The sequence below is a fragment of the Malurus melanocephalus genome, unplaced genomic scaffold (assembly GCF_030028575.1).
Source record: "Malurus melanocephalus ecotype Western Australia unplaced genomic scaffold, MMel_1.1 scaffold_28, whole genome shotgun sequence".
NCBI lineage: Eukaryota > Metazoa > Chordata > Aves > Passeriformes > Maluridae > Malurus > Malurus melanocephalus.
In genome coordinates, this window is record NW_026623260.1 from 3,859,320 (window position 1) to 3,876,939 (window position 17,620).

General features: G+C 34.8%; 1 protein-coding gene across 3 annotated transcripts in view; it reads right to left on the reverse strand.

Annotated features, from left to right (window-relative positions):
- Positions 1–17,620, reverse strand: part of ZZZ3 (zinc finger ZZ-type containing 3) — a 57,741-nt gene that overhangs the window by 21,300 nt on the left and 18,821 nt on the right. For all 3 annotated transcript variants that reach the window (XM_057363566.1, XM_057363564.1, XM_057363565.1), the window contains exons 2-3: positions 13,091–13,240; positions 9,109–10,670 (exon numbers count right to left, since the gene is read on the reverse strand). In XM_057363566.1, the coding sequence (XP_057219549.1) occupies positions 9,109–10,619 (1,511 nt within the window). In that variant the 5' untranslated portion in view covers positions 10,620–10,670; positions 13,091–13,240. The remainder of the gene's footprint in view (positions 1–9,108; positions 10,671–13,090; positions 13,241–17,620) is intronic.

The window sequence follows — 17,620 nt, forward strand, 5'->3', positions numbered from 1 at the left end:
CTTGTGCAGGTGGGAACTGTTTTAGATAAGGGTGTGTACAGGCCTCATTATAAAACACAGCTAAAATATATATGGGAAAAACCTTATTTTGTATTTCCAAGAGCTGTGACACAGAACTGGTTATCAGTCACTGGGAAGATTAGAGCAAGTCTTTGTTTCATTGCCATCTGCTGGTACTCCAGCAAAGTACAGATTACAACTTGCTCTTCCATACCCAGGCCATTTATTACTCTGGATTTTGGTCTACTAGGAGCAATTAAATAAAAACCCAACCCTTATTAAACACTAAGATGAGAAAGTACTGGATATTAAACATGTTAGAAGACTGTAAAATATGTAGAAGAGAAACATTAATTGCGCTTAGAATTTCCAAGTCACCCAAGGAGTTGCAAAGAGACTGGCTCCCTGGAAAAATCTCTGAATCAGATCAAACACAATCCTGTCATTTCAAAGAAGTGTGTGTTTTTTGTTTGAGTTTTGTTTGTTTCAGTTTAGAAATAACAGAACATGCTCCCAGCTCTTAAGCTTGGCCTGAAATCTTCACCAGTGTCACAATACAGTAATTTTGACACTGCAGGGTTTTTGGCAATTATTCTGATACACACCTAAGATTTAAAAAAAAAAAGATCTCTAACTGCACTTTGGAAGAGCCTGGGATTCAATGCTGGATGTGCAGAGCACATGAAAGCAATCAGGAARCACAAGAGACTGATAGAGAATGGCCCTTCTTTGATCTCCCTTCAGAAACAGAGAGGAGTTTAAGGGCATAATCAATAAGAGCATACATATTTCACCTGTCAGGAACTGTAAAAATACCTTTGCCTGGAGGAAGCAGCATATGGCAGGTTTTTACTTACCTAATGCTTAGACACTATGGCCAAGGTAATCTACTTACAGCCTTTTCTGCAACTCATTATTAGATTGCTTTCTACTCTGGCTTAACCTCTTTACACACAGTGTCATTTACTGTACTTTCACTATGCATATTTAATATTAATGTTTCAGACCTTTTAAAATAGTTCAAAGATAAGTAAATGATTAAACCGCATCTCTATGTTATACATTAAACAACTGAAGTACACATTAAATGGCTTCTCCAAGTCTACTGTGCCAGGAGCACAACACAAAGCAYCAGTTCTGAATATCAGCCTAACACCTATTAAAACAAAACAGAACTAACACAAAATGCACATTTTTAAAGGACATTTAAAAAACCTCAACAAATCCTARGGCAAAATAGAAAATCCTACTGCAGTAATTTACCTGGATGCAATAGAACCATTTTCCATTCAAATTTTACCTTTCTTTCAACTTTCACAGCTTCAGATTGTGTTTCAAGCATCTGAACAGTATTTTATTGGTTATCAACTTGTGATGTCCCCTTCTTTCTTAAATTCTTAACTCTTSCCCAGAAACAGAACACCCACTCATTATATTTCTATAGGTTTCAYTCTTGTCAAGAGCTGCCCAACACACTCAGCAGGATTTAATATTAGCTGTACAAAAGCACCCTTATCAAATACATTTCCAGCAGCATTTCTAGTAGCAGCTAGGTCTCTAAACAAACATGGAACTTGTTTCGGTCTTGTCAACAAAACAGCATCCATCAGTCCTCCCCCAGTTAACACAGTTTCATCCAGCCTTTTGATATTCTTCTGACAGCACTCTAAACTATTTGTCTGCAGGACATTCAGCAGGGAGAAAGATTCAGGTCCCTGTCACTCCTCTTGACTTCCAGGCTTAGACTGACATGAGATAATGACAGTAAAATTGTTTTCTTCACAAGTGGAACAGAAAGACAGACTGATAGAACATTCCAAATTTTTCTCCTTCCCTCTCATCGTCTGTAATGAGAACAGTCCCAATTCCTTTACTGAGGGAAAATATCACACAKATTGCTCCAGCATGTCCACTTGTATATTCTTCTCTAAAAAGATGCTGGGCAAAGCAACCATTTACTAGGAGCTTTATTCCAAGAACAAAGAGCAATCCATGTTCCCATAAAACTGACCCAATTGCACAGAAATCCTCTGATAAAAAAAAAACTGACAACATCGAATATTGAATTCCTTCAACTCATCCTAAATTAGTTTCTGCAGGTTTTCACCCAAGCAAGACAYATACATTCACCCAATTATTCAGGTGTATATTCCTGCCATAGGAAGAAATTAATATATCCCCCTCAAGTACCTGTTACAGTGATATCTGAATATTAGAACTGAATTACAAGAATATGCTCTACAATCATGACTGGCTGAATGTCCTAATAGCGGTATAAAGCACTATTCGCTCCATATTTTTTGGTTAAAGAACGGAAAGAAAAGTTAGAAATAAGAAGAAAAATTAGTAAAATGTACATTTTTATTAGTACTCACTATAATAAACCATGGACAGCCACAGCTGGTCCTTGGCTCAGGAAGCATAAAACTTCCAAAGGCTGTCACATAAAACAGCAGCACTGTTTTTACTTTGAGATATCCAGAGCAAAATAAAGATGTGCAATAATGAAAAATGAAAAATCAGCTGGCTATTCCTACCAAGACAAGTTTAAAAGAACCTTTGTTTTAAAACAAATTTTAAGTGCCTAAAAAATAGGAGCTTTCCAACTCTCAAATGCATGTATCATTGTACCAAAGAAACAACTATATTGATTAGAACTCACTGCTGACTGAAAGACACTTGTACAAAATGTACTGCTCATGCAATTGCTTTCTAAAARATACTGCTGGTCAGTTTTGCCGTTCATGCTGGAGATACTGCTGAAACTTCATGAAAGACCACAACAAAAACTTCAAATTAGTAATGAAGCAATTTCAGACTGGGTTAATTAAAACTGACAAATAAAGATACCCATATTCTCAAAGCAAATGGAAGTAATTTTGTCCTTGTCTTCTCAGTGACATCATTATGCTTACTAATATTTTAGTAATCCCTACCACGCAATGAGGGTAACATTAATTTATTCCCTGTTCCACCACACAACTTTCCATTGATATAACTGGTACAACCACAATTCTTAAAAGCTTCTGTTTTTAAGTGTCCTTGTGTGTACAGCCGAAGCCCTACTCTCCAAACAGCTATGCTGGGTCAATATATTACTGCCCCATCTTTTCTTGGCTTTCTGCTCTTTTTTTTTTWAAATCAGGACCATGACTCCTATGGCATTTGATATTTGTTTCCAACTGGTATATCCTACACCTCAAAACTATTTTTACTATTTACTGATCCTTAATTTTCCAGTTTAGATGAATTTACTAATGAGCATCCTTAGAAATGGTAAGCATTTCCAAATGAACAGGCAGAAAAACAATTTTCTGTGTTAGAATAATAGGTTTCTTGTTGCTTGTGGTTGGGTTTTTTTTATATCTGTGTATTTTTCCCCTCCATGATTTTTGGTCCATGGTGACCAAAGAAATTAGAAAGACAAATTGAATTCTTATGTATTCTCCAAAAACAGGCAGCTTGGAAARGAGGTGAGACCATAACTAATGTCTCTAAAAGAGACAGCAAGCAGAATTCAACTGATACTCATCACATTCCTCCATCAATCCATCAGTCCACAAATCCAGAGGTACTACACCAAGGCAGCCAACAGGGAAACATCTCTGCACTGCAGAGTTCACATTCTCTTCCCAGACTGGACGGCTGCAACAGAGGGCTCTTGGAGGTGAGGGCATAGATGTAGGCAGAAAACCAAAAGTAGGCATATCAGGAGGGAATTCAAGGGGTAAAGGTCACAAATCCAAAAGAAATCAAGCTTTGCTTTCCACACCATGCACTATTTAAGTGAGGATTGCACTTGGTTTGATCGTGCTGTTCACTGGGACTGTGTTGTGGTTGGCAGTAAGATGCCTCTGGTTCAGAGAAGAAAAGCAAATGTGACAAATGTACTTGACATTTAATGGCTCCAGAGTGTGCCCGTCCCTAGGGAGCAAAAGCTGATGCAGCACATGCCCAAGGCATTATCTCTTGCAAAGTAAGAGCTCTAGTCTTTGCTGAATAGTTTATGCAATTGTAAAACATGATTCTGTAATTACAATACCCTTAACTAAACCCTCATCTTTAGTCCTGCAAAAATTTTGTCACATAACTTCTACATTGACAAGTATTTACAGTCAGAAATTATCTTACAGAACATAACAAAACAGCAATGCTGATAGTAAAAAATTCTCAAAATATTTCATATTTTAAGCTGTAGTCAAATACAAGGATTTAATTAATAAATGTGGTTGCATGCCTGTTCTAATCTCACTTTTTAATAAAACAGTTACCTGCAAAACCAAACTGAAGCTGATCAGAAAGTCGTATTACCAGTTTCTAATTTATTCCACTGTATTTCTGTTTTGTGGAGCAACTAGCTGCAGCATCCAACTTCTCCACTATTTTACTTTAAGCCAATATTCATTTTGGTTACTTACTTGGAAAACAGACCAATCCACCAGAGAGCAGAAAGTACTCTCTGAAAAAACACCGACTTACTGTGTTTTAGTTTGACATTAATAGGTAGTTTAAGAAAAATAACTGTATGCCACACCATTGTAATCTAATACACATGGCATTTATGTTTGGTTTTTTAAAATTATTGTCTTTTTCTTCAGCAAAAGTGTATGCTTCATCAATTCTTTTATATTGGTGATATATTCTACAAATTACTCAGAGGCATGGATTAAAAYTGCTACTATGAAAAGTAACTTGATTTACACCAATTACCTTTATTCTTTAAGATGAAATGAAGTCAGAAACAAAGTTCCCAGACTAAAACTGACTTCTCAGGAAAATGAATTATTAGCTAGTCACAGCTACATGACATCATTACAAAGGAATGTTCAGATTTATCTGTACATTGAAATAAATTCCTGTGTGATCAATTTAAGTTGGAAACATATAGCTGAAGATACAGAGATATTATTATTATTATTATTATTATTATTATTATTATTATTATTATTATTATTATCCAATACATTTTAATACTGACATGGTAATTTTCATCTTTTCCAGTTAAGGTAAAAACATGGTACAGGTGAAATTAGAAAATTAGAAATAGGACATTACAGTTACACTTAAAGCAGACTGAGTTCAAGGCAGTTCTCAAATAACTGGCACGGCAAGGTGCACCAAATCCTATTCTAACAACCTGACTGCAGTAAGAGGAACTTTTATACAAAATTGCTTTAATTGGATTCTTTAGGCAGAAAATTTGTGCCTGAATAAAAGAAAAAAWTTATGCCACAGGAAATGCTAAGAATGTTTCTTTTCTTTCTCACATTTATATAATATTAAAAGTGGATCCAAAGATATCAACATTATTATTATCAATTGTTAAATATATATTAAATGAGATTATATGATCCTGCATGGTCATCTGTGTTTCCAAGATCTCTGCAACAAYGCAACTCATCGCAGGTAAGAATCTACAAGACTGGGTTTTAAAAGATGCATTAAAATATTACATTTAAACTGTCTTCACTTTAAATGCCACTGGAGCTATTACAATTTTAAATATTATCAAGTACTAAAGATAGCTGAAAATACCTATCTAGTCAACAAGATCCTAACTCTTGGAATTAAATGCCTTTAGGCAGCTGCTCGTGCATAATGTTTTTATTTCAGTGATCTTACTCCAGGTCTAAGTGCTTCCTGTAAAGCTAAATGCAGTTTACAGAATCCTAGAAATGCATTCTATAACACATTATATGCATGTGAAACCTCAATTCCCCAATTACATTTTCATCCAGAACCCAGGACTAAAAGTCCAAAGATTTCCCCTTCATGCAACCTAATACCTGCCAAATATTGTAAATCTCCAAAGGAAGTAGAGACGAAGAAGGAAAAAAACCAAACCAAAAAAAAGGGCACTAAATGAAATACTGGGGAAAAGGGAAAAAGTACTGAGAATAAAATGCTGCACAAGACAGAAAATTAAAGTAAGATACTGCCGTATGAGACAGAATTACAGTATAAAAAGATACAGCAAAGAGATATGAGAAATGCCTGAGGAAAGACATATGCAAAATACTAAGCACAGCATATAAAATTCAGCAATGTAGAAAGTTTTAAATCAGGAAGTTCAGTTTTGATTAAAGTATCTCAAGAGAAAATGCAAATGTTTCTGAGCTAGAACATGGAAGCAAAATTCTCAAATATGTACCAAGCCATACTTTTCTTGAGACCAATTACAATACACAGAAATTCCATTTAAGTGTGTAACAACAGAAAACATTAACAGCACTTTACAACTATACAACCCCCAGATCAGTCTGTTATTATCTACAAAAATGTCTATGTTGTGATAAAATTTCAGCTTAGAGATCGCATATCTGTCTTTGTAGGACAGATCTATTTTAATAAAGAAGTTCAGGGAACATCCATCATTTCAGCCTTCTTTCTTAACAGTAGCATTCCATAATCTGCAACAGCTATTTTTCCTATTAGATCATCAAGTTTTCCCAGAAATATTAATATATGAATGCTGTTTTAACATGTTAAGATTCAAAAAGCAACAAAATTCATACAGAAATACTAAAATATACATTTAGGTTTTCTCTTATAGCAAGGCTTATCAACAATTCTTAAAAGTTTTGGTATATTCATGCTTTATCAATGCCACARCAATTTTTTGGAGAGTGAAAATCACCTGTATGAATGTGTATGTCATCAAGCTATGTAATGTAACAAGAAGTAATTTACAGCTATATAAAATTGCTTCTATGACATATAGGAATGTATTTTTTTTTCTGCCATAGAACATCCCAAGAATTATACTAATGCCTTCTTGGAGAAATCTGCCTCCTCAATGTCYCTCTGAATTGGCTTTTAAAAGAGAACAGAAATATAAACCAGACAAAAAAATCACCCATAAAAATCCTAAACTTACAAAGGGCAGAAAAACAAAACTGGGTACCTTTGAAAATGTGATATGCAGAACAGCAGCATACAACCAGAACTACCACAAGAAAAGTGAATATCCTTCACCTTCACGTTAATAGCATGGGAACCGTGGAATTCTTTGCATCTGACCAATCAGGGAATACATTTTTGCTAAAACGGACTGGTTTGATTTTTTTCTTTTAGTTTAACATTTTAGAAAGTAAGTACCAATTGAGATTAAACAAGGGTATAATTAAGACACTATTCAARAACTGTAACACATGAATTAAGAGTATCCTCTAATGAACTCTGCTATTTTTAAAACTGGATAGAGGATATAGTACATTGCACCTGAATTACTTTTGAACTATGRAATTCTGGATAAATGACAACTGTACTTATATGTAAAATATTGACTTACGATCTTTAGAAGGATCCTCTACCATGCAGAACCATCAGAATACCAGACTTACTTTCKTATAAATGTAAACAACAAAAAAGGATGGCCATAATCTTCCAGTTCTATCAAACTTTTTTTTTTTTTGAAATTAATAAAAGATATGGCTAACACTCCCTCCAGCAGCATGATTCTCTTTAATAAAGTGGAAATAGAAGAYAGGATAAAAACAATAGCAATTTCTTTAGAAATTCTGCATTCAGACAACAAGTTAGTAGCAAGCTATCAAGTCCTACTTGGAATTTCAARAGATCCCCAACAAGTTCTCACAAACAGGCTGCCAATCTGAACAACAACTACCCATTTCTTCAGAATTCTGTATATTCAAAAGCTAACATTAGGGTACACTTCTGAAATTTTCATGGACAATTCAGATCTGTGTTTAAGAAGAGAAAAAAACTACTGTTATTTTTACAGTATCTTTTTCTAATAAATACAATCCCCCCACACCACATTACTAATGAATCTTCGTACTAACATGAAATGTAATATTACATACAAATACAAAATCATCCTATTGAATCAAAAGACAATGGTTCATTTTCCCATTTATAATTTAAGAACAGTAATTTTCTTTCTATCTACCAGGAAAAGTGTCCACTTTGGTCTGATGGCTGAAGCTGCAGATATTTGATCATTGTTCTGAAATCACAGTTTGTCTAACTCATGCTCAAATTTAAAATTTTCTTGTTAAAATGATTTACTCATATCCAATACTGAACAAAATTTCATTACCTAAATAATGCAACTCTAATATTAAAAACCCAGTCATACCGGATTAAACAACCATCTGCCTTGTGCCCYGTATTCACAGTAACTGTGCTGTGAACATTTACTACATTTACACTGAACTACTACCAGTGCTTCAACACTTCATATGAAGCCAACTGCAGATCATCTGCACGTGGCCTTTCAGAACTCACAACAAAACACAGAACASAGAAGTCAAAACAGCATTACAAAGTGAAATAAAAAACTGTGTCTTGATCTACTACTTGAACACAAATTTTCTCCATGTAAACTTTGTTCAGTGAACTCCTCTTTTGTTTCAAAAATCTTTTGCACAGCTACCACAAGATATAGTTACCACAGTTCTACTTACAGACATTCAGATGATAAATATAAAAACAAGTCAGTATTCTTTAATAATAGTAATAATAGTAATAATAATAGTAATAAAATAGTAATAATAATAATAATAATAATGATAATTTGTGCATGTCTATGTTTACATGTAATGAATGTAAATAGGAAAGCAGATATAATTTACTTTGGAGAAGGTTCCTGCATTTTATCAATTCACCTTCCTGAACACAATAAGGCTGAKCTCTTTCCCATGACACTCTGAAAAAAGCATCTAACATTTACTTTTATGCACAGCAAAATTTTAATTGTATAAGCTGTATCTGCGGTGTCTATTGGATATGCTGATAAACGACTGTAGTCAAATTAAAGGTTATAATTCCTTCGATTTTCCTTCCAGATACTTTTAAGAGAAAATAACAGATGAATTTTTAAACAAACAACCCAAAAACCTCAAAAACCCAAGTGCCAACCAAAGAATTCCAATTGCTATTAAGGTATAAACCACATTGCTGTACCATACTGCATATTAGAGTTTAATTTTGTTTGAGGTAGAAACACGAAAAGTGAAGACTGAAGAGTATGAAAATTATAAAGCACTTAAATTTTTGTGGAAGCATGTTAAATACTTAATAATTTTAGTAATTTTTTTTGTAAGAAACAAAAGCAGAATTCATGGTTACCATAGTTACACATACTCTTTGTTGTGTTTCAATGCCACATGATCTGATTCAAAGTAATACACATCAGGCTCTTCCTCATCCTCCTCTGCAGTGTGGATGTTGGCACTCTCTTTGGCAGATGGTACAAATCCAGCAACAATCCTAGAYTCAGAAACTGGCTTTCTTAGTCCATCACTCCCATGATCCCCTGTATTACTATTCCTCTCTTTTTCATTCTGTTTGATTTCTTCAGACTTTTTGGGAGATCCATTGATATTATTAACATCTACAGGTACATTCTTTTCAGTAGGACTAAGATTATTTTCCTCAACCTGTCCATTTTCTCTACAAGGAGAGTTATTTTTAGTAGGGCTACTTCTGGCAGGGGCAGCCCTTCGTGGTGAAGTTCTCAACGTGTATCTGTGTTCTTGAAGKTCCAACATATTTGTCATCTGAGCTGAAACACAGTTCAGCACTGAAGAATGTGGTTCAGGTTCACCTGAGATTGATGCACTGTCATGGTGAGTATTCAGGTTGCTATTGGTGTTTTCAGCACACTGTTCCTTAGAGGCACTACTATCTCCCACAACATCCACCTCCTCCTCCGAATCCCTTAACAAAGATGACTGGATTTCAGAAAAGGACCCTGCAGCTGGCTCATATGCCTGATTTGCATGCTCCTCAGGCAAGCAGTCGTTTATTGTTTTGTGGTCCTCTAACTTTACCTGTTCTTGAGAGTTTGTGCAAGGCACATAATGGTCTACAACGCTGTCCTCTTTGCTGCTATTATGCAACAAYGAAGAATGGGCAAATGAGTTTCCATTTTCTGCTACTGTTTTGTCCTTGGGCGTACGGGAACCAGCACTGTTTTGCTTAGCGTTCCCATCAAGCTGACAGTCATCACAGTTAAGAGAATTTGAGTCTCTCTCAGCAACTCCATTGACAGTCTGATAACCGGCAACTTCTTCAACTACTGCAGAATTATTAAACCCTTCTGCACAGACATTCACCTTTTTAACTTCCCTTTTCTCACAATCATCCAATATAAGACATCGACAAGCTCGCTTAGTCCCCGTGGAGGCTGCATCATTGTCCGACACTAAGCTTTTATGCTCCAATGGTTCCTTCTCTGCCTTAGTGGGCAAGTCTTCTTCCGAACTGTTGGGTGCCTCTGAMCGTAGACAGCGCTTAATTCTTTTCAAAACTGGTGAAACAGGTTCTGCTTGTTTTTTTTCACTATTTTCTACAGTTTGCTTATCACCATTATCCTTTTCCGAAGTCGAAAGCCCTCTCTTTCTAGGGCTCACCCATGACTCCCGAGCACTCTGCTGTTTCAATTCAGTAGTTCTGCCACCGTTGCTGCCCTTCTGAGTTTGCACAGACTCCGGCCTCTTCTTTGGTGACCTGGATCGGATTTGAGGATGGGGTGAGATTTCCTCCGGATGAGCAATACTACGGTTCCTTAATGTTCTACCACAAAAATTTTCATCCAAACCATTTAAACCCACTGTAGATCTTGTAACACGAGTAGATCGAGAAGCAGCCATACTATGGCAAGTCCCTAAAGTATGTTCATTGTGATCCACTCATTGGGAAACCTTCAAAAAAATGCAAACAAAACAGTCAGAAAAAGTATTTTTAAAACACCTACAGACACAGCAAATCTGAAGAACGTATTGTCCCAAACATACCAGTGTAAAACTGAATAAGCCCATTCAATGTATTCATACTGCTTCTTTCCATGGTATTTCTTTAGTGCATKAAATTTTTCCATCTTAGCTACAAAGTAGCTGACTTTGTATTTGTGGTTGTTCTGGCTTCAGTACTTGAGTGAGCGTTGCTCATATTTATGCCTTATGTAAGGCTGGAATGTCCCAGTTAGGTTCTAGTTACTAAAATACACTATTTTTATGTATTGTACATAAGTTACTAAGTATTGGTATTATTATTTAAATTTGTCTGTTCAAGTTAGAGGTATGAGATTGCATTCTTATTATCCCMCAGTTTCCAGTTACATGGTTTCCCAGACTAAGAAGCAAACCATTAAAACTGCATTTGCTTACTCAGYTGTTGCTTAAAGCAAAAAACAAATCTCTCATAAATAACAAAATAGAACTGCAGTTCCAATTTAGCAGGGATTAAAAAAAATAAAGCATACCACTAAAAAATACTGACAGTTGTTATTATTAGAAAAATTAAAATAAAACAAATTTTCTGAATCAGAATCATAAAATCATTCCAGCTGGAAATGACTTTGGGAGRCAATCCTGTCCAACCTCCCTTTCAAATGAACATGAAGCCTAAATTCAGATTTAGTTACATGGGACTTTATCCAGCTGGGTCTTGAAAAACCCTGAGTACAGATATTCCACAACTTCTCTGGGCAACTTGTTCCAGTGTTTAACTGTTCTTAAAGCAAAAATGGGTTTTTTTTATACCCAGGTGAAACCTCTCCTACTCCTATCTCAAAAAGCCTGGCTCTATCAGTAACCTCCCGAGGTACTGGAACGCTGTTTTCCAAGTCCCTCTCAGTTGGTGAGACAAACCATSATTCAYATCAGATTTAAGTAAWYTCAGACTCAAAGRTAAGTTTAAAACATCCCATTTCAGWGTGTCCATATTTCACATTTCAGGGTCAAATGTAGGAGTACTTGATCTGCCCAGTATCTAAAAATAACATTTTTAAGATAAATCAGTTCAGTCTTATGCTTCTATTAATTTAATCTTTAAAAACAGAATGTGTCAAACTTCATATCACCACAGATCTGTCAAAAGAGCAGTTTGTGCCCAATGGCATACCTTCCCTTTTTCACCTACCCAAATTCCAGATTATACAAACCTGTTACTGTCATATGAAGTGAAGACTACAAATTTTAAATATGGAATCGAACTTTCACACATTACGTAGAAAGTAATAAATAAGAAATAAAATATCTAAGAAAATAACAAATTGAGAAAATTGTTTCAAGGGGTGTTTTTCATTTCCAGCAAAGAAGGAAAAAAATATAAATTCTCCCAAATCTATTATTTAAATGTCAGATGGTTCTAGAACAGAAAAGAGAGAATGGGACAAGACCAGTACACTCTCAGCCAATACAATTCTGTCTGACAGTTACCACAGTATTTACAATATCATATGTTTAGGAATTCATAATGCAAGCAGTATTTCTTAAGGAAAGCAATGTATCCTACAAGTATTGCTTGGTCTAGTTCTGGTTCAAACTGTAGAAGAAAGCACATAATTTTGTGTACATGTGGTATAGCTCTRTACTCAACTGCATATGATGGCAAATCATTTTGTGTAATGAAAAAAAAAGACAATTATGACGTGAAAATTTCAAAAGTTCACAAAACTGTGATTTATTTGTGCCACTGCGATTCTCCTGCTTGTTAGCTCATATGAATGCCTGGAAAGTTGCACTGTTTGTATTCCTGAARATACATCTAAAGAACTGCTACAGTRCTAACTTTCATCCTGTCCACTTAMAATTGAGTAAGTGTAAGCTCTCCAACRCACTCTGCCTTAAGAGAAAATGTAAGTAATGTGTCAAGYGGCAAATAGTCAAACATCAGCAGCTGACTGAAGAGAGCAAAACACTGTGTTTTCCATAATGATTTTTTATACCTATTTTCCACATGGATAAACTTGCCTGCATATTCTCCCTCTCTGCACACAAGCTCAATACCATCTGGAGAGTGATCTCATGTGGGGCTGAACCCAAACATGAAAAACAGAGTTTATTTACATATTCCATTTTCCCCAGGTTGTTCTAATTAAAGGTAGCACACATTAGGGGTAAGTAACTGACATTTCTAATCAATACYAATAAAATAACCTAAATCAAATTCAAATGCATGCTTTGGTTAGTAATGACTGCTGAACTCAACAGGCTTTAGAAATCATATGTAAGAGAGAAATCTTTACTGATTTGCTGGTATGATACTTTCTAAAGAAATACACCTTACATGACAAGATAAAAAGTTATTATTTCCTTAGTACAAAAGTAAAAAMACTTACCATTGCAAAACTAGAAGAAATACAAACTTCTGGCATTTCATACAGCAGACTCTCACTGTACCACTCAATCTCAATCACCATTGCTGATATCCATCAYGTAATCCAAATGCTTTACTAGTTTACGCCATCACATTAACAAGATTTTGAAAACTGTTGAGAAAAAGACAGGTATCAATAAAACATTTAAATGACTACATTAAGAAGAATGTAACAGGACACTTATAAAGAGTAACTTCTTTTTTTAGAAGAAATTACAAATTTTTAAAGTGTCCTACATAAAGAACAATGTGCTATAAAGTAATTAAGTTTGTAGTGGAAGTGAAATGTTTTGGGTATTGAAAGACAGAAATACATCTATAGATCCAAAAGTCACACAAGACTTTCGGTCATCTCCAATTTGGGCATTTGTGCCAATGACCAACAGCTACTACTTGAAAAGACATACCAGCAATCACCTTTTATTTAAGAACATCTAGTACTATGAATACACCATAATTCACTAAAGGATAGTGATTACTGAAGCTTTCTTCATATTCTATTGACTTCATACAAATGAGCTTATTTTCATCTGGGCAATTCAAAAACTWCATGATGCRAAACACAAGCTGACAGGTTCCTCCRTATTCTTCATTCTACACAGTTTTTATATTTTGATTACTGGAAATTGTCTTTACTTTCAACTTAGTTAGGATTTCATACTGGTAAGAGCAGAAAATTAATTCACCATTAAGTTGCCAAWTCAAAATACAAACTGAGCTACATAAGAGGAGAAAAGATTAATTATGTCTAATTGCAGTGAAATTCAGTAACACAAGATGTTTCTACAGTGATATYACATGAAGTATCATAACTCTATTATGTAGTTAACTAAATCAAATCAGGTTTCATTTATTCAGTGGGATTTCTCTATTTAACAAACAGTAGAGAACTATCATAAGACAAATAAAAAATGGAAGAACAAGAAGGCAAAGACAACCACTTGAAAATGCATGTTACTCTTAATCCCCATTGTTGCCTTCCCTAAAGATCTRTTTAACTGATGCATTTGGAGATATCCTCAGTATGACAGATTTTGACCAAATTTTGCAAAAGAATAACAAACCCAACAAAAATAATAAAGCTCAGTAACTTTGGTAAAAATACAAAATACAGAAAGAACATTTAAACAAAATTTAACATTGAGTCAATCAGAAGGAGGYCTAATCTCAACATTTTTAATTACTTTACCAGTCCTAAGTAATGAACATRTGAATAAGTTGTTTCAGGAACGGCTGAAATAGTAATGTCAGTCTTTTGTGATATCTGTACACCTCATCTCTCCCAATTTTCTTTCGCCCAAAACAACCCTATTTTACTCACAGTAGGAAAGACACAACCCCTGCTGTGTCTATTTACCTTTGGGGACAGCTAAAGTATTTTAGACACAACAAAAGGATTGTGTAAATATCAAAGAGGAGAAACTAAGGTGGGTAAAAAAAGTTTTATCTAGGCAGGATTTTTTGTTTGGTAGCAGTTTGCAGGGATAGAGGAGGGAATAATAATTTAAACAAACAGGAAACTTTAACCAGGATACAGTGAAATGATTGCATCTTAATTATGCCTAGAAAACAACATTCACAGGGGCTTAACAAATGAACAATTACATAAATTTTCCCAGAAATTTCCTTGGAAAAACTGTCTTTAAAATTAACTATTATTCCTTTACAYTGCATAACCAGTTACAATGACATTTTTCACTTAGAACAACCACATCTTTTGTGGCAGAGAAATTCAATGGAAGAGTAATTCTAAAATAAGTAAAACCACTCATTTTAGAAGCTATTTATGAATAAGAATAAAGAGACAAAGGGAAACTAAAAACTAAATAAGCTTTTAGGTATTAAAGCCCTTCTTCAGGRAACCACATCAACCTTTAAGAAAGAATACTGGAATAGTGCAATAAAGACTGAMAGTTTGAAGAGTGACAATCAGCTAAGAAACAACACACTGTGGTTTGCAGAGCACACTAAAAATWAAGAAGTTACAGGTAAAATAGAATGTAATGCAGACTGAACCAAAGCTCTGAAATAAGTAAGTGACTCTGAATTTGTTTCTTGTGGGGGASGACTTGCAAGAAGTCAGTGAGCAARTGCTCCTCTGAAACCATACAGGGAATGGTCACACTTGATTGAAGGACAATCTTCAGAGTGAGACTCAAGTTCAACTGCTTACAGAAGTTGCCCTTCTATCTCACATACAATCAAGAATTTCATGATGACATAGATGCATTTCAGGAATTTTCTGCTATTTTTTGCATTTAATAACACTTAAACTTACTCAGGTTTAGGCAGACTCTACCAATACACACTGTATTCACATTATACTATAATTTTTGTTTTAATTTAACCACAAGCCTGTTTAGTAAAATTACTGTACGTTGAATTGTGTGCATGAAAACTTCTAGCAACTTCTAGCAAAGGAAACAAATTTGCATAGAGATGAAAACCAACAGTTACAGATAGCAGACTGAGAAAAATCCTTCCTACATATGCAGAATAGCCACTTTTTTAACTAGGTTAGGCCAATACTGTCCATTTGGGAGTCAAGTATGAGCCCAATTATTTAAAGGAATTCAGAAACATGGATAYCATTGAAAGCATCTTCCATGCAGCCCTAAGGTAGAAACGAAACAGTGAAAAGAAGCAGTTAATACATGAACATATTGTGTGTATACCAGACCTGAAACCAGCAAAGCAACAGAAGCCTCTACTGTAACTGTGGTGGAATTATAAATATGGAACTTATGATAAATTAACACTACACACAGTATCAAAAAAGTAAAAAAACAATTGTGTACTGGGGTGGGGGACAACAGACCTTTGCAACAGCAAGAAGTCTCCAACAGTTATTTGGTGTCACTATTTCAAGAAAATGAACAATATATAAATTCTTCCAAAACAATTCAACCCTAGAAACAGAACAGTTTGTTCATCTGATCTACAGTATAATGAAYCATCTCCATATTGAAGAGAAATAATCTGTTCTTTTCTTGTTCTTCTGAGTCTCAYCTAACCAYCASCATGCTYAGTGGTAATATTGCAGTGATAAAGATTCAAACTTTTCCCAGTGTTCAGATATTGCATCTGTGGATATCTGATAGCACACTCTGGTACCATACTTCAGTAAATCCCCAGATTACTTCAGAGACARTGTCTGCTATTGGCAAAGCTACCATTTACAAGAGCAAATGCGACACAGATATGTAACTGCCCAAAGTAATAAATAAAACTGGTGGAGCTCTGTGGTATAAAATAGTTCTTAAATTCTCTGTAGAGCAATGGCATGTTACTTAAAACAGTACATTTTTTTAAACTGAAAGCAGAAGCTATTTATGCAAACAGAATCTAATCCCTTACAGAAGTATCAGCCCAAGACAAAACAATTGGTACCCCTGAAAAGATGAGAATCTGCACAGCCACCAGATTATCAAGATTTTGGATTATCTCCACATAGAAAATACATAATTTCCTAACAAAGTAGTATTACTAAATTAGGGATGAATTTCATTTAACAAATTATATTCAGCAGTCTATCACATCTAGAGTATGCCAGCATCTCTTCCCACACATAGYGAGCTTCACATAACTACATTAGCAAGAAATAAGTTTTCTGGAAACAGCATTTTATTTTTCTGATTCTACATTACATCAAAATAAGCAGGGCTTTCAAATGACAGAAATAACCTCCACCAAAAGACMTTATGAAGATCTTACTTGAAATAATACACATCAATAAGCAGCTTAAAGCTATAATAAGAGCTTAAATGCAATAAAAATAAATAAATGTTACTGGAATTATTCTGAGAATTCAGGTGTCTATGACAGTAAGATTATACYACACATGGTCAAAATACAGTCTGTCAGAATGGGACTACTTACATTAATTATATATAAAAGGCTAGCAGAATAAAATATGGAAAATAAAAGAACAAAAAAAAGTAGAATAGTAGGAAAATATTATCAAAAGGCTTTAAAAGCCAGCAACTAGCAAAGGAAGTATTTTACTCAAAATCAGAACTGCAAAGAACCAGAATGGGTAGTTTAATATGCTGTTCTTCTTTAAAACAGATGGGTTCACTGACTAGACAAACCTATTCTTACATAAGAGGAAAAAAATTCTTTAGAAAGAATCTTTTTGTGGAAACCTATTTCTACTTCTTTCTGGAAGAAAAGAAAGTAATGGGCAAGTAAATGGAATTGGTACTGAAATAACAGGAAGYATAAAAACAAACAAAAGCTCAATTTCCTCCCTTCTAACAGTCTTAAGTCTTTCTCTAAAATCACAAAATTAAAGAAAAAGGTGAAAACCAGAAAGTTATATGACAATGACCAGCAATGTACATTTGCTCCTTTGCACACCTTCCACTGAGCAGTGTTATCAAAACTGCTGACAGTACTGGCATTTCCCACTCTTCTGGGCTACCTATATGAGGAAACTTACTGGGAGGATGGGTATGATATAGGCATCACCCCTCTTCTAGCCAGACATTCC